Source organism: Ostrinia furnacalis, unplaced genomic scaffold, assembly GCF_004193835.3.
Source record: "Ostrinia furnacalis isolate ACB-3 unplaced genomic scaffold, ASM419383v2 OfSCF4982, whole genome shotgun sequence".
Classification (NCBI taxonomy): Eukaryota; Metazoa; Arthropoda; class Insecta; order Lepidoptera; family Crambidae; genus Ostrinia; species Ostrinia furnacalis.
This window is the reverse complement of record NW_021135221.1, coordinates 41,743-64,557: the sequence shown is the minus strand read 5'-3', so window position 1 is coordinate 64,557 and position 22,815 is coordinate 41,743. Positions and strand designations below refer to the sequence as shown.

Here is a 22,815-nt window from a genome sequence, read left to right as displayed (position 1 = left end):
CCAAAAATCGCATGCCTCTATCCCTATCACAACGTTTACAATAATGCAATATAAAATGTTAAAGTTGTTAAATAAACTTTTATTATTATTATTATATTATAAAATATTATTTACCTAGATCCCCATGGCCCGTAAACTGGAGCACCTCATCATTCCCAACGCTGGGCTGGGCTTTGCCATCGGCATGGTGGACTCGTCCATGATGCCGGAGCTGGGTTTCCTCGTGGACATCCGCCACGCAGCGGTCTACGGTTCCGTGTACGCCATTGGAGATACTGCGTTCTGCTTGGGATATGCCGTTGGTGAGTTACATGTTTTAGGAAACTCCACGAACCATATTCGTTTCAACCGAAATACGTCCAGCTGGACAAAAACCTCCCCCAAAGTTTTCCATAAAGATCGCTTCTGCGTTACCCGCATCCAGGCACCTCCCGCGACCTTCACCAGATTGTCGGCCCACCTAGTGGGAGGCTTGCCTACACTAGGTCATCCGGATCGTGGTCGCCACTCGAGAACTTTACTGACAGTGGCCATCAGCTCTACGAGCTATGTGCCCCGTCCGCTGCCACTTGATTTTAGCGATTCTGCGAACCATATTATGCTCCACAAAATGGGCCTAACAACAGAAGACCGCTATTGAGCATGTGGAAAACATGCAGAGTCTATACACTTACTGGGTGAATTTGACGCGTTATAGAACAAGGATGATCTCGATGGTCTTACAAAATTCATCTTTATCGATATATCCGGCAACAGAATATCCTAAGTCCCTTTCACCCAGAAACTAATGATTCATTTATTTGAAAGATTTTATGTATAGGGAAGCTCAAAGATCCCAGTGAGTCGAGGTGCTCTACGCTAAGACGTAGCCCTATAAGATAAACATAGATACAGAGGACAAGGGATCACAGTGGTTAAACCATAATATTTTGAAGGTCATTAAATTCTGTTCTTTCTCAGGACCTGCATTCTCTGGAGCTCTAGTCAACAGCATCGGTTTCGAATGGATGCTGGTCATCATTGCAATCCTGAACTTTGCGTATGCTCCGTTCCTTCTTCTGCTGAGGTCACCGCCAGCAAGGGACGAGAAACAAGTACGTTTATCATCAAGTCTCCACTGCAAAAGCCCTCTCTAATTTGCTAGAGGCAAATGAAGGATTTAGCTTACACTCCCCACGTTGGCCAGATGGGTTGGGGAGGCCTGATGTTCGCATGTATGTCCCTTAGTCATTTACAATATCCACTAAAAGAGTGTGGGTGGACCTATTCTATGAGCCTCCTCCACCATTTGGTTTTGCCATAATCTCCACGCTTGGCATGCGGGTTGGAGATCGCAGTTTTTTTATTTTATTTTATTGAGAAAACCAACAGCGTATTTATACAATTTTACCATACATATATTTAACATACAATATGGCCAATAACAGGTTTCCCTTAAATTATTACCAATAGTACTAGTAAAGGTTGGAAGTTTAAAAGATTAATGTTTATAAGAGAGCGTATATTATGTAGTCCCTAAGTCACCTCTTACGACACCCGCGGGAAGAGTAGGAGTTGGTGACAAATGTATTCTACTCTGCCGTCACCACACGCCTGAATGAGTTGAATGAGAATGAGAAACACCAAGATGATTATAATTTTCCATATTTTCAGAGTTTGATCATCAGTGACAAGTCATCGGTACGCTACGTCAGCTACCAAAACGAGGAAGAAGAATAAAGCCCGCCAAAACCGCCGCCATCTTGGATACCGCCGTAATGTCATTTTCTTTTTTATTGTCTTTGGAGTGGTGTTGCTGTACAAAAATATGAGGTTTGCTTAGCAAATATAATAATAAATAGCGACGTCTAAGGAGTGTACAACCTGCTGTAGTGTTGCCAAAATATATTCAACGATATTATAATATATTTATTGATTCTATGGCAATATATAATATAATTGGTAACATAAAAGTTTAAGAAGCTTGTAACTAGTGAGGAAGCATATATTATACACATATTATAATATAATATTAATATTATATATTTACATTATACTGTAGATATTGCCCAAATATTCATATATTTGCTAATCTTATATTATTATACGACTTTAGAAATTTTCTCTGAAATATACCATTATGACCAATTTACCTGTGACCTGTCTGTATTTTCAAGCATATTATAGCATATTATTATACATCCCATAGACTACCAAGTTATTAATATCATAATTGTGTAATTAGGAATCACAGTTAATGTAGTACTTTTATCTCTTTACTATTGCAAATTTGCAAATATACCTACTTGCATATTATCTTCATAACACTACGTAAACCTTTTAGAACCTAATATTGTGATTCCAATAAAATTACATATATCGCCACTTAGTCAGGGTGTATCGTAGGAATGAAATAATACAGAACATATCTATATTTACCCACATATTATACATATAATGTTATTTAATATCTTCCTTTTCTTGTAAGAATATCTTGCAAAATATTCTCTGTTTCCACAAACTTAGTACCCAGTCGACATTTGAAAATGCATATATTATGGAAAAACACATTGTACATTATGTTAATAATACAACACAATGATCGATTCAGTCAATCATAGGTTTTGTCTTTTGATTGGTCTAAATATTAAAATTCAACCAGCGCAAAGTCACATTCTTTGCTTCAAAATTAATATAGTTTTGAGCTACGAAGTAGTAGACATGTGAAGGTAATGCGAACATCTAGGGACTGGAATTTACTACCTGTTGATATACGATTATAATAATATCTATAATATCTACAGAAATGGCAGTTAAAATCTAGAAAAAATCTTAAAACGTGTCGTACTTTGTCGTAAATTTTATTATATTTATTTACGATTAATATGAATAATTTATACTCGAATCATTTTGCATACGTGACTTTGACAATATTGTTTGATATATTTTAATATATAATTATATACCTATTATACATTAATAATATATTGTGATTATACAATATAAACCCATATTTATTGTAGACAATAATGCATTTGTGTGGCTACCTTTTTAATGCCAAATTGTTTGACGTTTCGGACTTATATAGCTAAAATGAAATAATAATATAATGACAATAAAATTATTTCTAGACCACGTGTTATTGTAGCACTTTTCGATTTTTTACAATTTCTGGGTAAAGGACCAACGCAATTTATAACAATATTTTTTTGACAATGATTATGGCATGATAGAGCTTATATTATTATACATGTATAACTCATTTATCTTGTATATAATTAGCGTATAGTGTGTGCAAGAATATTTTATTGTACTCGTTTATAAATTAGGTATATTGAGAAGTTTCTTTATCTTGACTATTTCAGGTTTTATTATAATGTGTAATAATAATTTTGTGAAAAAATATTTTTATTTATAATCTTAGAGTGAAATTCATCGTGTGTCACCAAATATAAATAAATGATCGAGTGTAATTTTATCTAAGCATTTATATTGTTTTGAAGTAGAATTAGTTTAGAATAGTCTTAAAATCAGCTCTAAAAGTACATTAAAAATTTAAACAAAGAATACGAAAGGAAAATAAAAATATAGGGTTTTTGTTTAAATGCCTAACAAAACATAACAAATTTTCGAGTTGTCAGTATTCACAAGCAAAATTTCTGGAATATACATATACCTAATAAGGTATACTTAGTAGGAGTATACACCTAAGGTTTTTGTGCTTGATAGTATAATATAATAATGTATCTAATCTAATATTCCATGATTTAGCCCAAAAAGTACCTACTAAGGAAGTAGTATGAAATGTGTGTGTAGAATTTCAAATATGCTTATACATTTATTATACTTGACTCTAGTGAATATTGTGTGTATATTCTTAAGAAAATGAGTAAGTATTCATTCTTTATCTCGATTAATAAGATGGAAGCAGTTTCTCATGTGTATTTCTTACAAAATAAACATTTAAAAGACGTAAAAGTACTTAATCACAGCTAATAATTTACATATCTCAAACTATAATAAAAAATAGACATTCTGAAATAGAATTAATTCTGTCATCTCTAGGCTCAACCTTAGTAATTGGTAAACTAATATGGCAAAAAATATTACAAACTACTTGCATTATTTTTCACTCTTGTAAGAAGTATTGAGGAATATATTTACGTATGGCTGCGTAAATGGTTTTTATTCAACATGACGAAATTGCGTCCATTTTATTATTAGTTAGTGATATTTTATTTTATTTACGTGACAAGATATTTATTTTAATATAATCTTATGATTCTAATTCAGTTTTAAGTATGTAATATTACGTTGTTTTCTATTTACTGCTAAAATTATTTTCTTAAATGTTTACACATTCATTATTTTAATATAATATTGTATAAATAAGAGTATCAAATATATAATCACATAATCTTCCAGTGTTAGATGAAGAAAATAAACATTTGAGTAGACAACTACGATAACACTACTCATTATTGTCATTATTAAACATCACAATATTATTTATAATAATGATAATCAACATTCTAGATTCATTATTCATCTCAATCAAGTTATTATTATTTAAATTGGTATCATACTTACGCAGTTTTATTCATGTAGAAATAGTGGCAAGTCAAAAATGCTTTTTATGTGTAGTAAAAAATATAAAATAATATTGATAAGTTAGTTATAATAACAAGCACTTATGTTAGATCATTCGTTTATATTTGGTGATGATTGTTATTTTAAGTGTAATGTCTAATGATACGCCATAGCTGGGTTCGGGTCCTTTTAGTCTCTCGTATATTTTTATATTAAAATATTATTTTGAGTGTCTGAATGATAAGTAATTTTATAACTCTGATCTTAGATTGTCAGCGTTTAAGAGATCTATCTATCTAGAATAATAATGATTACAGTTGGAATACATAATAATTATCTCTTTAACAAATTTTGTTATCTTTTCCTGATATTGACAAACATAATACAGAATAATCTTAGTTTATAAGTACCTACTGACATCAGTGAGCTTTCTGTTATTATTTCCAACAAATTCTTTATTTCCTTTTGTATGATTTATATAAATACATAAAAAATATATAATTATATTTAATTATAAATCATTATTTGACTACTAAGAAAAAATACGTTAACATTTTAACAGATTCATTCAGATTTTCAGAATATGTACATTATAATATTATTACTAAATGTTAGTTTAAATAGTAAAGTAAGAACAAAAGCCAAGAGCTGAAAGTGTATTGTAGTAATAAACGAGAATCTTTGTAATATATAAATTTATACTTCTTCTATCCCTCTCTTGGTATATAAAGGCATATATTTTTAGGTAAAAAAGTTTTTCTCATTGCAAATATCAATATTTAGTATTTAAATAATAATATTATAATAAATATTCATTGTGATAGTTATTAGTGATATTTTGATGCTTTTAATGTAAGAGTAGAAATTAAATAAATGAATTAGGTAAACATTTATTAATATGATTGTTGTTTACAATTATTTAACTTTGTTGATGTATTTACATGAGGTTTGACATAATTTAAATATTCGATTGGTATTTTTTACATATTTTGATATTTTATATATTTAATCTTGAATGACTAATAATTTTAAAGGTGTGTTTAATAAGTTAAAAACATATTTTTAACAATAACTTTGCTGTTATATTATATTTTGTTGTATTGTTAAATATTTGTATAAGTTTTATATTCAACATCTAGTCCTGCCCTGTTAATCATGTGTTTGAATAAATATACATTAATGGAACTATGTATTGTATGTCGTTTGGTAGATATACAAGTTTATGAATATGTGTAACTTATTATGAAAATTTTCGGAGTGTTGTTTTAATAAAATGTGGGTATATGAACTAAATAAGCGTTTCCTTTCTATAAATAACTACCAACGACATAGCATGCGTAAAATATTAGAAAAAGTCATGTCAATGTCTACTAAATTAAATAAACTTCTACTAAACTAAAGTTTTCGGAAATCGTCTAATTTTAGCGCAATTTATTTTCTTTTCAGGTAAGGGAAACATGAATTCATACGAACGATAGTAGAAATACCAAACTATACTTACTTAACATTATTCTAAGATTAAAAAGCTTATCAAAGTCTCATAGTCTCTTTAATAGATATACAAAAATACATCAGTACATCACAACATTTTTTTATAGTAAAAACTCAATATAAGGCATACACATTTTATATATTATTATTATTATATTATATCACGCACATAAGTAACTATATTATACAACTACGTATTAATTTACCCAAATTAAACTTAGCTGTAAACCCATCTAAATACAATAATATTCTACGACATATTCACTAGGTATATAAATATTTTCTAAGAATGATACTTGGCCAAATCTGTAAAACAAACATAATATACTTTTAATTATTAAAAATGTTAAAGTTTTAGTTAAATAGGTACTGAAGAAGTCTTGGTACAAACTCAAGTAATAAAATGTTAAAGATTTTGATTGTATCGTTTATGTTAATTAACTAGCAAAGAATAGCATTTTTAATTACTATTTTAACAAAGGTACCTAGAATAATTTTTGACTTTTTAAGGTAATACTTGAAATTGGTTAATATTAAGCTTTGTTCAGTTTACATTTCAGCCGTCATTTGTTGTCAGGTTCCAGAAATTATAAGTTAGTTAAATAGATAGTTGACACCATTTTATAATTACATCCAGTTTTAAGAACATCGTAATATACTTAATGTTCAATATTGCTGGTGTCAACTACTGATTATTGAAACATAAAAAAGCTTATATAAAATCACTGGTTGGAATATTTGGTTATAATATTTACAGTATTTGTCGGTCATCTATTATAGTTTGTTCATCATATTATTATAATTAGCCTTTGAAGGCGAAGGAGTATCCTTCACCGAAGTTGTGGGGTCCTCTGTCTTCCACTCCGTTCTCACGATACTGTAAAAAGAAAGCTATTTTAAGGCTGAGTTGCACCATCTTATTTTAACCGTGACTATAATCTTAACCGGTGTTTTTGTATGCAGTTTGATAGACCTTTGACGTTTGTTAAAGTTAAAGTAAGATGGCGCAACTCAGCATAAGTTATAGAACCCTTAAAGGGCTTCATTGGCAAGGCAGTTGGTTCTAAGACAGTCGGCTAACTTCAGGAATACTCAACCCTTACTGTTGGAGGATGAAAAATATTTTACAATCATATAAAAGTTATCAGATGATTCACACTCCCGCTGGCGCCATTCCACGAAGTTTATATCTCCGCATCAACTATAGACACACCATCGAGTATGATCACCATTATTTTATAGCAGTTCTATTACAACACAGTTGAGTTAACTGCGCTGCGCACTTGGCAGCCGTGACGTCTCATCGACGCTGTACGGATGATGGGGCAAACTCGGGGAGGTGTGCAGTGGGTCTAGGCAAGTGGCACTTTCTGATCGAATCGAAAATGGAATCCGTTGAAACTCCATACAAAAAAGGCTTTTCGACCATCTTTCGACTTTTAACTGTCACATTTTGCAACTTGTCTAGGGGGCTGGTAAGTGGGAGGAAGTGTCGCATTCCAGCGAGGTGAGCAGTTCCTCGATTGGGCTGTACTATTCAGGAGATACAGGGGTGGGAAAGAGAGATGAATAAACCGCCTCTGTAGTCTAGTGGTAAGACCACTTGCTTCAGACGCAAAGGTCCCGGGTTCGATTCCCAGTGGGGGCAGATTTTCTGTTCGGTTTGGTTGGTATTAGGGCTTGTTCTAAGTCCGGCTAGCTACCATCATCTTACCTAAGTCTGTCGCCGTAACAACTATATTAACAGCATTATTGTGTTCCGGCAGTTAGAGGTAAGATAGCCAGTTCCTCCATGGTGGAGGATTCCGGGTGAAGCTCGCTTCCACCTTCAGCCTGATCGTCACTTACCATCAGGTGAGATACAGGCCAAGTGCTTCCTCGTTGTGGATTAAAAAAAAAATAAGTCCATTTAATAAGGCTTCTTACCTGTCCATCGTCTTCGTTGCCTCGTTGCCAGCTCGGCGCGTAATACTGGTTGCTGGGCGGCGCCGGGCGAGGGCCCTCTTGGTACTGCTGATAAATTAATAAACATTACTTTTTCTGAAAAGTTCACCAGTAATTTTTCGCAAACTATCTTCTTGAATTAGGACGATAGTTCAGAAATCGATGGGAGTTATCGGGACTGTTTTTCCAAATATCGGAACCCCGATTCACTGTGTAAGCGTTATGCCGAGTACACTTCATTATAGGTACAGTAGTGACTGGATGGAACATCCATCTTGTGAGATGCAAATCAAGAGCTTCTTCAATATTAGTAGAAAAGTTAGAACAGAAATATTTGGATCTTAATCCCGTGATATATCCCCTATGGTATAGATCGTTTCATCCTCGAAGACGCGCCCCATCATTATTCCATTCTTCCGTAAATGTTTGAGTGCTATCGGTACCTACAAGCTAAATAATCCATGAGTGCACTCGCACACTACAATAATGACACTCGGATTGCTCGAATCAAACTCCTTGCGTCTTCCTTCGACTAAAAATTGGTGGGGCGCGTATTCGTGGATGAGACGATCTATGTAATATTTAATAATTTAAAGCTTACCTGTGGGTTGTTCCATCTGTTAGGTTCCGGCCTCTGCTGGTTGTACTGCTGTTGGAGCTCATACGCTTGCCTCTGCTGCTCATAGGCTTGCTGGTGGTGGGCCTCTGGAAATGATAATTCAAAAATAAGGAATATACAAAAGATTCCGACTTGAACGTAGGCTGTTTTCGATTTTTTCTTACTGAAAAATTGTGGAGGGAAGTGACTGGCATATAAGTGCTCCGCAGAATTGACAATAAATAAAATGTAGTGTGTGGAGTGGAGGCCACGTACCGGAAAACGCAGCGTGGGATGTCCACCCTCAAGGTGGACCGACGACCTGATAAAGGTAGCAGGAAGGCGCTGGATGCAGGCCGCTACCAACCGGACGATGAAGTCATTGGGGGAGGCCTATGTTCAGCAGTGGTGATGATGATGATGATGTCCGGGGCACATAGCTCGCAGAACAGATAGCTGTTGGGATGATTGGGGCAAAAAAGTTCTCGAGAGGCGACCACGGATCAAAGGACGCGGTGAAAGCAAGCCTCCCACTAAGTGGATCGACGATCTGGTGAAGGTTGCGGGAAGGACTTGGACCGGTCTTGAATCTTTGGGGGAGGACTTTTAGTTAAAAAAAATGAAAGAGACTACTTACCCTGGTTTAGAGGTGGGACTGGCTCAGGACTCTTTGGTATGTGGCTTCCTTCAAGAATCTGAAAAGAATAAAAATCAAATTATTTAAAGTAGCTAGTTATTTAAATAAAATTAAATTCGTGCTATGGAAGACTGGTATGAAAACTATGCCACCCTAATGGCGCAAGTACACTATGCGGAAAATTGACCGAGACGAGCGCAAAGTCGCAAGCCCGCACGCCGAAGTATGGAGAGGAAATTAACCGAGGTCGACGTTTACACGAACGTTTTGGTTAATTTCCCGCGTAGTGTACTTGCGCCATAATAGATGGTTCCTCCTCCACCCTCCATAGTCACGTGACACACGTCGCAAGGCACTTGTAAAAGTTAATTCTTAAAACTGGCAATAGATGGCGCTGATATACTTAATGCCGGCTGAATACTCGTCTACGACGCTGTTTAGTGCTACGGTGTTCTACGACAGCTTTAACATAGTTATTCAGCATCTTTTGACTTTCTTAGACCCAGTTTTTTTGAATCGTAGTAAAGTAACAACATAAGTAACAATGATTAAATATTAACAAAATGTAAACTAATAGGTAAAAGTCAAACAATTAGGTACCTATTTGACACCATGCACGCGCATGCATGTTCGTGAAGCGTTTGAATTGCGTGTGAGAAAAAGTAACTTTCTTTCAGCTTATACGTAGGCGCAGTTGCGCTCCATTTACGTTCCAACTTTGTTTGAACTAACTGTCAAAACGATACCGCGATACGGGTCAAAACAGCTGATGTTCGTTCGTGGTCCAGTCTCGTTGCAGTTAATAATATTGGGGCCCTGAAGATGGACATACCTGGAAGCCTTCCTTGCCAGCCTTGTACTTCAGCTTGACAATCTGCCCACTTGGATCCTTGTACTGGTACCCGCCGATTCTGGAGCCATCGGGCTGGATGGTTTCACCAGCAGCCAGCCCGTTGTCTGATGCGTACTCGAATTGGAAGCTGCCCTCTGGAAGAGTTGTGTTTAGTTAAAAATAACTTGAATAAAAAAGTATTTATTTGATGCAAGTAAAAAAAATTAACTAAAACTGACAATAGAACGGGTACAAGCACCAAAATGACATCTGCTCAGTATAAGCCGTGACGGCAGAGAGCGCATCACGACCACTGATATTTTTCACCTTTTTTGGGTTCGGTTAATAGAGAACTAACTTTAGAAGTTACTATAGGATACAGATAGCAGATAAGCTTATTTAGCTAGATTTTTCCCGCGGCTTCGCTTACGTGAATTTTGAGACTTCATCGCACAGGTCTATTTCAAAACTGGGATAAAAAGTATCGTGCGATAAACTCATGAGTTAGTAGTACTATCGTCTTTAAATTAGTAGCCCATCATCCTGGGGGGTGGGGGGGCATCAGACCATTTTAGGGGGAGTGGCGTGTCTATAAATAAACCGAAAAGTATACCTTCCTTTAGGCTAAGCAGAAATCTAATATATAACTCAAAGCTGACTGACTGACTGTCATAGTGATCTATCAACGCACAGCCCAAACCACTGGACGGATCGGGCTGAAATTTGGCATGCAGGTAGATGTTGTGACGTAGGCATCCGCTAAGAAAGGATTTTACGAAACTTCACCCCTAAGGGGGTAAAACGGGATCCACGCGTACGAAGTCGCGGGCGGCCGCTAGTAACCTACATATTTTTAGATGTACTGAACTGTTGTGTCCAAAATCTTTCTATCACTACTAACCTGAAGTCAGGGCTTGCTTGTGGTGGATGATGGCGGCCTGCTGCTCCTTCGTGAGCTGGAAAGCTGGTCTCCAGGGCTCCACCGGGGCTGGGGCGCTGTAGGAGGGGCCGGCTGGGAAATAAAGATCGTCATCATTATCATTTCAGCATCCACTTCTTCGAAGCATCAATATGTCGTCCTGAAGTGGTGGTAGGGCAAGCTAATATTTGGGTCGTATGGCCCTTTCCATGGCACTTATCCTGAAAAGAGCCTAATCTAATAGCTAATAGTAAAGAATTTCAGTTTGATCTTCAAAAGCTGTCAGACGTCAGCTGTTTTGTCACCTGACAACCGCTTTGCACAGGAGGGAAGTCGAACCCTATTTTCTTCTGCTTAATTTCGTTGCGGGTCTAATGACAGTTTAACTTTCCCCCGAGACAAACTTGACCTTCACTGGTTGGGTTATTGGCAAGCTGTAGATCCTGGCGACACAGGAGTTGCAGCGGTGGAAAAAAAAGGTGAGAATAGTCCCGTAGCTGCCAGGCACAACAAAAATTAGAGTAAAGAAGAACGCAGCTGCGATTTATACTCGTAGACTGTCTAAAGCAGGGGTTCCCCAAAGTTGTCTGGGTTACGAGCTACGACTCATCTAATACAAGTTCCCAAACTCGGGACCAACCTATAAGAAATTTCGCCCGCTGCCCAGCGGTTGCATCGGTAGAGTGGTGTGTCGTTCTTCAGGCAGGGCCCACTCAATGTTCGCTCGCGACTTACCACTGGGTCGCGACCCATAGTTTGGAAAAACCTGGTCTAAAGTATACCTACTCTTGGATTTAATCCTATCTAGCTAGTGTACCGCATACCATTCCAGTTTTCCTGCACAGGTTTCGGTCTCCAAGGCTCTGCTATGGTGCTCTGAGGAGACACGTCGTTACGGGATGGGGTGAAGAGACCCTTGTCCACCTGTAAAGATAAAAATGGCTATCAAAATACAAATAAATAACGGATTGGTTGCTTCATCATCATCAAACGGGACTATTCTCGTTCCCACCGCTGCAACTCCTGTGTAGCCAGGATCTACAGCTTGACCGCCAATAACCCAATCAATGAAGATCAAGTTTGTCCCGGGGGAAAGTTATACTGTCATTAGACTCGCAACGATTTTAATCAGAAGAACATAGGAGGAGTTCGAAGTTAAGGTTCGACTTCCCTCCATTGCAAAGCGGATGACAGGTGACAAACAAAGGTTTAAAACCTTTAAGAAAATATTATGCACCACGGACAATAAATATCAATTAAGGGGGCCTATCTTATGAGAAATTAGCAACTACCTGCCAATAATATTTTTCCTCCAGTCAGTGCAAAGCGGATGACAGGTGACAAAACAAAGGTTTAATAACCATTTCATCATCAAGTCATTTGGTATCCAGTACAGGAGCACGATCCTCTAATTTACCAGAGGCAAATGGAGGATTTGATACACTCCCCACGCTGGCCAGACGGGTTGGGGAGGACTGATGTTCGCGTGTTTTTCCCTTAATTAATGACATACAAGAAGAGTTGGGGGTTCTATTCTACTCTACCGAAATTACCCGGTTGACCACTGATTGCCTAAAGTATCTAGGTTTTCTATTCTCATGCATGAATATCCTTTAAATGACTCATGCAAATACATACATAATTAAATAAATATCCTTGTATTTTTATCAATTTTCACCTTCGAATCCCAAACTAAGAAAACTTTTTACTACGTGTACCAAACAACGGATAATATAAACTTGTAGGCACGTGTATGTGAATACCTACATGTAGGTACACTACACTACACACTATAAGAAAACATCCAGGAATTGTTAAACTTTGTTCACTTGGGTGATGAAATTGGAATTTTTAGTGTCCTCATTTCACCCAGGTGAACTGATTCGACTAAAGCGGTCGCCTTTGTTCACCTACGAATTATTTCACCCAGGTGAACAGATGCGAAAACCTGAGTGAATTAATTCCTAGGCGAATAAAGGTGACCACTTTAGGTCAACTCAATTCTCCTGGAAAATGTGAACCGAAATGAAATGAGGACACTAAAAATTCCACTTCCTTCACCCAGGTTAACAAAGTGGAATAATCCACACCCAGCCCACTAAAAACAAATTCATGCACACAAATAAATACAATTGTATTTTTAGGGGATAGAACCTGCGACCTCTATGGCAACCAAATCAAAGTATTATTAAGTGCCTTGCCAAACACCAATGTAGTAGAATATCTGACATCACTTAAGTAATACGTAACTTAGTCCATCTGGTGTCGGACACACTGGGCTCCCAGGACCTGTGCGCTGGTTGGAAGAAACCGGCATTTCCCACCTAAGTAGGAAATAAGATATTATGATATCAACCTAATCTTGGAGGGAAAGTTCACTTTCATCACAGTCATCACGTTCAGAAACTTTGGTTTATTTTCTTAAATTGTAGCGTTGCAGTTTGCTGTTTTTTCACAAATTAATATTTCTTCTCAATATTCTGATTTTGGATACCACTAGCGACATCTATTGGCGTGATTTAGAATTAATTTGCAATAGATGGCGCTTTTTGCTCAGTTAATTGAAATGTACTTTGATGAAACATTTCCTAGTGTTTTTATATTGATTATTCTATTTTTCAAATATAATATTTTCAGTGTTCTGGAAATTGTTTACANTCCGTATCGCATCCAGCATCTTCTGTCGAGCTTCGTCATAGAGGTCGTCATTCCCAAAGTGCGTGATCGCGGCTCTCTTCGACTTCCTCGCCGCATGGGCATAGTGCAGACTCGCACAGCGTCATCCTGTGTAGGCACCCCGAGGGGCAGCTGGAGCTCCCCTATACACTCTCACATTCGGCCTGTCTCGTGGGCGAGAGTAACCAGCATGATGGTTCTCCTCAACCGCAACACACTCGTCTTCATCGTACAAGCTAGTTACAAACAGCGACAATAGATGGAGCTGTGTCGAGTTAGCTCGCGGTATCATTTGATTTTTTCTTAACCAATAAGTTTCAAGGGACACTTTGATAACCAAACTGATAGATTGGAAAGACTTGCACCAAGCGATTTCGTTCGTTCTAGTTATTTTTTGGAGCTGCAACTACCGAACGTAGCTACCTACTGAGAAGTAGACTACGCTTAGGTAGTTAGAGCAGCTAAGAAACGTAAGACGTAATTGTAGGCATCGGTAAGTATCGGTAGGTACCAATACCAAGTACTCATGTTGTATCGAGGCATGATATCGTACCTAAAAAAAGGTATTGATACTATTCAGTGATGACAATATGACATGAGCTCCCCTGGCTTACCTGGAAGTCTTTAAATAGACTTCGGACGCAGGTTGGCCGTAGTAGGGGCAATCTGGTCAGGTGGGGACTCTTGGATGGCTTAAACATGGAGTGCAGGTGCGGTTTTGTTCCCCAGTCGATGAAGCACCTGATGTCATGCCCTGAGTGCCCAAGCAACTGCACTCAGGAGGATTTGATGAGTGCTACTGACAACGCCACTCTTGTGGCGGAGTTTTGTGCTGACATTGTGTAGGTTTGTTGTCGACACGAAAAAAATAAGAAGAAGTGATGATGATGATCCATCCGACCGATTTCGGCCATGGCGACCACTCCGACTCCTAGCTGTCTTGGCGGCGCTGGTGTGCCCGAATGGCTTACGTAGCCGATCTTCGCGGCAAACCCCCTCGCACATTGAGGGCATCTGAGCACGCCGCCAACATAGTTATAGCTTGGACGAATTCGTCCAAGAGTTATAGTGAATGGTGGCAGATGGATGGGCCCTCAAGTCATCGCGCTTCGCGTCGAGTTCAGTCGATTATTACTATTCAGTATGTACATAAGAATGAGAGCATACAAATCTAAAGCACATCTAAAGCCTGGTCCGTGAGCACGTAGAATCCCGTCCAATGACCCCAAGCTGCCCATCCTTGTCGCTCGCACGTAATTATGTTGCTGTCGCGCTCGCACACTCACTGCGGGCGCGCGTCGCACAGTCGCGACAGCAATATAATTACGCGCGAGCGATAAGGATGGGTAGCTTGGGGTCATTGGACGGGATTCTACGTGCTCACGGATCAGGCTTTAGTCTCACTGACGTTTAACGTCCCCGTGCCGCTCCCCTACCTGTGTTCACTGAGTTAAGCGCTAGACCTGCTCGTAGTAGTGTGTCTACGAGCGTCTACGACGCTGGCTAGTGCTACGGTGTTTTACGACAGCTTTAAAATAGTTATTAGCATCTTTTGGCTTTCTTTGAACAGTTTTTTGATTCGTAGTTAAAGTAACAATGATTAAATATTAACAAAATGTAAACTAATAGGTAAAAGTCAAACAATTAGGTATTTGACACCATGCACGCGCATGCATGTTCGTGAAGCGTTTGACTTTGCGTTCGAGATAAAGTAGCTTTCTTTCAGCTTATACGTAGGCGCAGTTGCACTCCGTTTACATTCCAACTTTGTTTGAACTAACTGTCAAAACTATACCGCGAAACGGGTCAAAACAGCTGATGTTCGTTGGTCGTCCAGTCGCGTAGCAGTTAATAAATAATTGAGGCACTGATAATGGACGTACCTGGAAGCCTTCCTTGCCAGCCTTATACTTCAGCTTCACGATCTGCCCACTTGGATCCTTGTACTGGTACCCGCCGATTCTGGAGCCATCAGGCTGGATGGTTTCACCAGCAGCCAGACCGTTGTCCGAGGCGTACTCGAATTGGAAGCTGCCCTCTGGAAGAGTTGAGTTTAGCCAAATAATTTGAATGAAAAAGTATTTATTTGATGCAAGTACAAAATCTATTACTTATAATAAATCTGTAGAGAGGTCAATTCTGTACATGAAATATATTTTCAAAATAACTATCAGGGGGTGATTAGTGATCGATACTGATGCCAAAAATGCAATCAGTAAAATTTTTGTCTGTCTGTCTGTCTGTCTGTATGTTCCTTATAGAAACAAAAAATACTCGACGGATTTTAACGAAACTTGGTACAATTATTCTTCATACTCCTGGGCAGGTTATAAGATACTTAGGAATTCCCACGGGAACGGGAATTAGCGGGTAAATCCTTTTGTATGAAAAATCTAAACCGCTTGAGTTAGACGCTTGAAATTTGTCATGCAGGTACCTTAGTAAACATAAAGCTTAGTTACAACAGGATATTGCAAAATTCCCACGGGGACGGGAGTTAGCGGGAAAAAACATTTGTATGAAAAAATCTAAACCGCGTAAGATAGATGAAGGGGGTAAAACGGGATCCACGCGTACGAAGTCGCGGGCGGCCGCTAGTTAAATAATAAAAACTGACAACAGAACGGGTACAAGCACCAATTAAGGCATCTGCTCAGTATAAGCCATGACGGCAGAGGGCGCATATCACGACCACTGATATTTTTCACCTTTTTTGGGTTCGGTTAATAAAGAAGTAACTTTAGAAGCTACTATAGGATACAGATAGCAGATAATGTAACTTATTTAGCTAGGTTTTGCCCGCGGCTTCGCTTACGTGAATTTTGAGACTTCATCGCACGGGTCTATTTCAAAACTGGGATAAAAACTATCGTGCGATAAACTCATGAGTTAGTAGTAGGTACTATCGTCTTCAAATTAGTAGCCCAACATCCTGGGTTCACCAGACCGCCTCTGTGGTCTAGTGGTAAGACCACTTGCTTCAGACGCAGAGGTCCCGGGTTCGATTCCCAGTGGTCAGTCGAAGTCAGCCTGGCTAGCTACTACCATCTTACCTAAGTCCGTCGCCATAACAACAATGTTAACAGCATTGTTGTGTTCCGGCAGTTAGAGGTAAGATAGCCAGTTCCTCCGTGGTTGAGGATTCCGGGTGAAGCTGCTGCTGTCGCGCTCGCACACTCACTGCGAGCGCCCGTCGCACAGTCGCGACAGCAATATAATTACGCGCGAGCGATAAGGATGGGTAGCTTGGGGTCATTGGACAAAATTCTACGTGCTCACGGACCAGGCTTTAGTGAGTAGTACTATAGTCTTCAAATTAGTAGCCCAACATTCTGGAGGGTGGGGGGGCACCAGACCATTTTGGGGGGAGTGGCGTGCCTATAAATAGACCGAAAAGTATGTTTCCTTTAGGCTAAGCAGAAATAATATTATTAGATTTTTTTTTACCCACAACGAGGAAGCTCTTGGCCTGTATCTCACCTGATGATAAGTGACGATCAGGCCGAAGGTGAAAGCGAGCTTCACCCGGAATCCTCAACCACGGAGGAACTGGCTATCTTACCTCTAACTGCCGGAACACAAAAATGCTGTTAAAATTGTTGTTATGGCGACAGACTTAGGTAAGATGGTGGTAGCTAGCCAGGCGGACTTAGAACAAGCCCTACCACCAACCAAACCGAACAGAAAAATCTGCCCCCACTGGGAATCGAACCCGGGACCTCTAAGCTGCGTCTAAAGCAGGTGGTCTTACCAATAGACCACAGAGGTGGTTAACTGACAGATGTTCTGAACAGTTGCGTCCAAAATCTTCTTTCTATCACTACTAACCTGAAGTCAGGGCCTGCTTGTGGTGAATGATGGCGGCCTGCTGCTCCTTCGTGAGCTGGAAAGGTGGTCTCCAGGGTTCTACAGGGGCTGGGGCACTGTAGGAGGGGCCGGCTGGGAAATAAAGATCGTCATCATTATCATTTCATCATCCACTTCTTCGAAGCACAAGCCGATTGTTGTCCTGAAGTGGTGGTAGGGCAAGCTAATATTTGGGTCGTATGGCCCTTTCCATGGCACTTATCCTGAAAAGAGCCTAATCTAATAGCTAAGTAATAGTAAAGAATTTCAGTTTGATCTTCAAAAGCTGTCAGACGTCAGCTGTTTTGTCACCTGACAACCGCTTTGCACAGGAGGGAAGTCGAACCCTATTTTCTTCTGCTTAATTTCGTTGCGGGTCTAATGACAGTTTAACTTTCCCCCGAGACAAACTTGACCTTCACTGGTTGGGTTATTGGCGTTCAAGCTGTAGATCCTGGCTACACAGGAGTTGCAGCGGTGGAAAAAAAAGGTGAGAATAGTCCCGTAGCTGGCACAAAAATTAGAGTAGAGAAGAACGCAGCTGCGATTTATACTCGTAGACTGTCTAAAGCAGTGGTTCCCCAAAGTTGTCTGGGCTACGACTCATCTAATACAAGTTCCCAAACTCGGGACCCACCTACAAGAAATTTCGCCCGCTGCCCAGCGGTTGTATCGGTAGGGTGGTGTGTCGTTCTTCAGGCAGGGCCCACTCAATGTTCGCTCGCGACTCACCACTGGGTCGCAACCCATAGTTTGGGAAACCCTGGTCTAAAGTATACCTACTCTTGGATTTAATCCTATCTAGCTAGTGTACCGCATATTGATACTTACCATTCCAGTTTTCCTGCACAGGTTTCGGTCTCCAAGGCTCTGCTATGGTGCTCTGGGGAGACACGTCGTTACGGGATGGGGTGAAGAGACCCTTGTCCACCTGTAAAGATAGAAATGGCTATCAAAATACAAATAAATAACGGATTGGTTGCTTCATCATCATCAAACGGGACTATTCTCGTTCCCACCGCTGCAACTCCTGTGTAGCCAGGATCTACAGCTTGACCGCCAATAACCCAATCAATGAAGATCAAGTTTGTCCCGGGGGAAAGTTATACTGTCATTGGACTCGCAACGATTTTAATCAGAAGAACATAGGAGGAGTTCGAAGTTAAGGTTCGACTTCCCTCCATTGCAAAGCGGATGACAGGTGACAAACAAAGGTTTAAAACCTTTAAGAAAATATTATGCACCACGGACAATAAATATCAATTAAGGGGGCCTATCTTATGAGCAATTAGCAACTACCTGCCAATAATATTTTTCCTCCAGTCAGTGCAAAGCGGATGACAGGTGACAAAACAAAGGTTTAATAACCATTTCATCATCAAGTCATTTGGTATCCAGTGGTCAATTTCCCAAACACATTTTTTGAGCGGCGTAGCTGAAAATCATATGTTTTTTATGACATAGAACTTTAATTTTTTTTTACACGAAAATATACAGAGGTTTCATTTTGAGGACAACATTATTAATGAGTATTTTCTTTTACAAATTCGACAAAAAATAATTGAACTAAGCGTTTCTAATTTTGGTGCAGTGTCCACATCCTTAATTTNCCTCTAATTTACCAGAGGCAAATGGAGGATTTGGCCTACACTCCCCACGCTGGCCAGACGGGTTGGGGAGGACTGATGTTCGCGTGTTTTTCCCTTAGTTAATGACATACAAGAAGAGTTGGGGGTTCTATTCTACTCTACCGAAATTACCCGGTTGACCACTGATTGCCTAAAGTATCTAGGTTTTCTATTCTCATGCATGAATACCTATCCTTTAAATGACTCATGCAAATACATACATAATTAAATAAATAACCTTGTATTTTTATCAATTTTCACCTTCGAATCCCAAACTAAGAAAACTTTTTACTACGTGTACCAAACAACGGATATAAACTTGTAGGCACGTGTATGTGAATACCTACATGTAGGTACACTACACTACACACTATAAGAAAACATCCAGGAATTGTTCCACTTTGTTCACTTGGGTGATGAAAGTGGAATTTTTAGTGTCCTCATTTCACCCAGGTGAACTGATTCGACTAAAGCGGTCGCCTTTGTTCACCTACGAATTATTTCACCCAGGTGAACAGATGCGAAAACCTGAGTGAATTATGGTTCCGAAATGAAATGAGGACACTAAAAATTCCACTTCCTTCACCCAGGTTAACAAAGTGGAATAATCCACACCCAGACCACTAAAAACAAATTCATGCACACGAATAAATAAAATTCTATTTTTGGGGGATAGAACCTGCGACCTACTCAAACCAACCAAATCAAAGTATTATGTAAGTGCCTTTGCCAAACACCAATGTAGTAGAATATCTGACATCACTTAAGTAATACGTAACTTAGTCCATCTGGTGTCGGACACACTGGGCTCCCAGGATCTAGGCGCTGGTTGGAAGAAACCGGCATTTCCCACCTAAGTAGGAAATAAGATATTACTTATGATATCAACCTAATCTTCTTGGAGGGAAAGTTCACTTTAATCACAGTTAAATAAAATAAAATGTCATAATTAACCAAATGACACAACTACAGGTTTGAAACAAAACGGTGCTAATATAACTTCAAATTCTCTCACTTCTTGAGAGAGAAGAGTGAAGCCCGTATTCACAAACGATGTTTGCTTAAGCCTAGACGCAGACTATCGACGTTTAAGTAGTTGGCCGATAGTTGAACCCGATTATAATTTGTAATGAAAAGTCGACTAATACCTAGAACCATATCGGTGTACTTAATGTGCGCACTTTCATACATCTCCATACTGATTAACAGCCCGACCTACAAAAAATCGGTGGTCTGCGCTTAAGCTAAGTGAAGCAGCCGAACGCACAGCGTTGAATAGAGCTCTGTGATTGGTTCATATGTCACCTTGTGCGTCCACGCCACACGCACTGTGAGACCTCATAGTAATCTTTGTCAATACGAGCGTAAGGCCTCTTCGTGTGAGGCCTTAATTAGAGAAGTTTATAAATATTATTGGTTAATGGCGTCAAACAACATCAAAGGATGTCTTCACAGCCATAATTCATACCCCGTTCAGCTTCAGTTCGCTGCCTGACCATCAGCAATTACTGATGAATCATCACAGTTAAGCAATGCCCTAGTTGACCGCCCGACAAGAAAGGCATGGAAATAATTTCACATTGCATCATGTAGACATGACATGAGTAAAAGTATTAGGTACGTACTAAGTACTATTTAGAATATTAATAAATGCTGCTTCTTTTCATAAATTACGAAATTATTATCTCGAAGCGCTGCAGCAGAGCAACAAAATAATTAAATGTAGTCTCCATAAGAGCATTGACGATTTGAACGAGAAAATATGCAGCCAGCATCCTCGCTTCTTTGTCTGGAGGACATGACATGCTTTATTTTTGATTTAAGGATTGTAATACTGGATGCGTTCTAAGGTCTAAGTCAGGAAGTAAACGCAACCCGCATCATGTAAAACAACATTCTCAATTTGCATATACAGTGTGGAATTTTCTAATGCCACCTGGAGGGCAACTACTCTTAATATTGTAGATAGAAAAATTTTCTCAAAGAAAACATTCCTTTATTTTTGAAAAGAAATAGAACTGCATTCAAAGATTTCCAAAAATTTGCTTGCCATACCCAGGAATCGAACCAGCTAAAATCTGTTAAAAATTACACCCTGTATTTTTATTGCATCGATCGTTAGGGTCAAGGATAAGGATGAAAGCTCTCTAACAAACTTGATAAATCAAATGAAAGGAAATCCATGAAATCTTAAATTATTTTAATTATGTACAGAAAATTGTATGGTATGGTAGTGAATTTTCGAAAAATTTTTGAAAATCTATGAATGCAGTTATCTTTCTTTTCAAAAATAAAGGAATTATTTTTTTTTAGTAAAATCTATTTGCAGTATTAAGAGTACTTTCCCTCCAGGTGGCATTACAAAATTCCACCCTGTATTTTGGTATTGTTGCGACCTGACCTGAGGATCTCACCGTGCGAGCAAGAGCAAATAACGCAAACTGACAGCGTGTATTTGAAACTATGGAAGAGGCTGACAATAGTGAAAGATTTACCATAAAAATGTGAAGAACTTACATTATTTTGATTGAAGGTCTGAGGGGCATAGTAGCCGTCCTGCGCCCTCACGCTCGCCGCCACCAAGAAACACCAGAAACATATCAACTGGAACAAGGATAAATAAATAAAATAGTTTTTTTTAAAGATTATTTTTTATTTTGTAAATAGTTTTTATCATTAGTACCTAATATTTTAAGATTATGTAAATCGACGGTAAGATTATACAGGATGTTTCAAATAATAGTGTCAAGCTGAAGCTCAGAGGTAGAGCATTACTAGGGCTATCCGAATAACCCCCATGTATTTTCCGCAATTCTTGATTGTTTTCTAGGTTTTTTTTTTAATTTGGGCATTATTTAATTTCAGAGAGAGCGCGGCGCTATCGGTTTACGCGTTGCTCTCTCCACGTGATTTAGAATTTTAATTGTTGAAAGATTTTAGGTTGCTAACTATGTTTTCAATGTGGGTGATTGTTTTCTAGTTATGATTGTTTTAAATTTCTGTGCTTAGGCACTTTTTTGGTCACTGTGGCGCGAATAGATAAGTTGCATGTCTGATTTTTTTTTATTACTATTAGTGAATACTAGGCCTAGCTGATTCAGAAGTACCTACATCCATAACACGAATGTAAACTAAAAAAAGTTAAAAATCCTGTGTGTTGTAAAAAAATATCATAACGCGAAAGCTATCAAAAGTCGCAGTGATTCGGTTAGCCCTGGTACTCTACCTTTGGGCTTCAGCTTGACATTACTTTTTGAGACACCCTGTATATTTTGAAAGCTTCGAAAAATTGTGTACTTACCCGCATTATGAATTGTCCAGAACACCTGTACCTCCAACAAGCAGTCCTACAGTGAGACTAGTTATGAAACATGCACCTCCTTATATGCAGTTGGGTAAGGAGCAATGAAGCGGTAACTAGCTTACTCTATAGAGGTCAGCGGTTCAGTTAAAGAGTCAGTTAAATCAAAAGGCGTCATGTTTTTGGATACTGAACAAATTAATTGGTTAAGTATAATTATCTAAATTAGTTTGGTGTAGTGGTTCAGAACGGACTACTATGCCGAGAGGTCCCGGGTTCGATTCGGCCGGGCAGAAATTGAAATGATGAATTTAAATTTCTGTGACGGGTCTGGGTGTTACTATGTAATAATTATGTATGTATTTAAACAAAAT

General features: G+C 38.7%; 2 protein-coding genes across 2 annotated transcripts; one reads left to right on the top strand and one right to left on the bottom strand.

Moving 5' to 3' along the window:
• Window positions 1-123: 123 nt before the first annotated feature.
• LOC114360412 (synaptic vesicular amine transporter) lies at window positions 124-1,910 on the top strand. Its single transcript, XM_028315127.1, has 3 exons — window positions 124-302; window positions 961-1,094; window positions 1,654-1,910. The coding sequence occupies exons 1-3, from the start codon at window positions 125-127 to the stop codon at window positions 1,717-1,719; spliced, it is 378 nt and encodes a 125-aa protein (XP_028170928.1). The 5' UTR covers window position 124; the 3' UTR covers window positions 1,720-1,910.
• Window positions 1,911-6,220: 4,310 nt separating this feature from the next.
• CPR48 (cuticular protein RR-1 motif 48) lies at window positions 6,221-22,447 on the bottom strand. Its single transcript, XM_028315117.1, has 12 exons — window positions 22,442-22,447; window positions 21,658-21,744; window positions 18,330-18,443; window positions 17,495-17,549; window positions 15,550-15,704; window positions 11,815-11,914; window positions 10,973-11,059; window positions 10,072-10,226; window positions 9,240-9,297; window positions 8,606-8,709; window positions 7,987-8,073; window positions 6,221-6,937 (listed from the first exon to the last, which is right to left on the bottom strand). The coding sequence occupies exons 1-12, from the start codon at window positions 22,445-22,447 to the stop codon at window positions 6,863-6,865; spliced, it is 1,083 nt and encodes a 360-aa protein (XP_028170918.1). The 3' UTR covers window positions 6,221-6,862.
• Window positions 22,448-22,815: the final 368 nt, after the last annotated feature.

What these genes read in the sequence shown, in the direction of transcription:
- LOC114360412 (XM_028315127.1), top strand. Translation starts at nt 125, where the DNA reads ATGGCCCGTAAACTGGAGCACCTCATCATTCCCAACGCTGGGCTGGGC. An exon ending in CTGCTTGGGATATGCCGTTG is followed by an intron (nt 303 to 960) that starts GTGAGTTACATG and finishes GTTCTTTCTCAG; the next exon opens with GACCTGCATTCTCTGGAGCT. An exon ending in CAGCAAGGGACGAGAAACAA is followed by an intron (nt 1,095 to 1,653) that starts GTACGTTTATCA and finishes CCATATTTTCAG; the next exon opens with AGTTTGATCATCAGTGACAA.
- CPR48 (XM_028315117.1), bottom strand. An exon ending in CAAGCAGGCCCTGACTTCAG is followed by an intron (nt 15,705 to 17,494) that starts GTTAGTAGTGAT and finishes CAACTCTTCCAG; the next exon opens with AGGGCAGCTTCCAATTCGAG. An exon ending in GCAACGAAGACGATGGACAG is followed by an intron (nt 6,938 to 7,986) that starts GTAAGAAGCCTT and finishes TTCTTTTTACAG; the next exon opens with TATCGTGAGAACGGAGTGGA.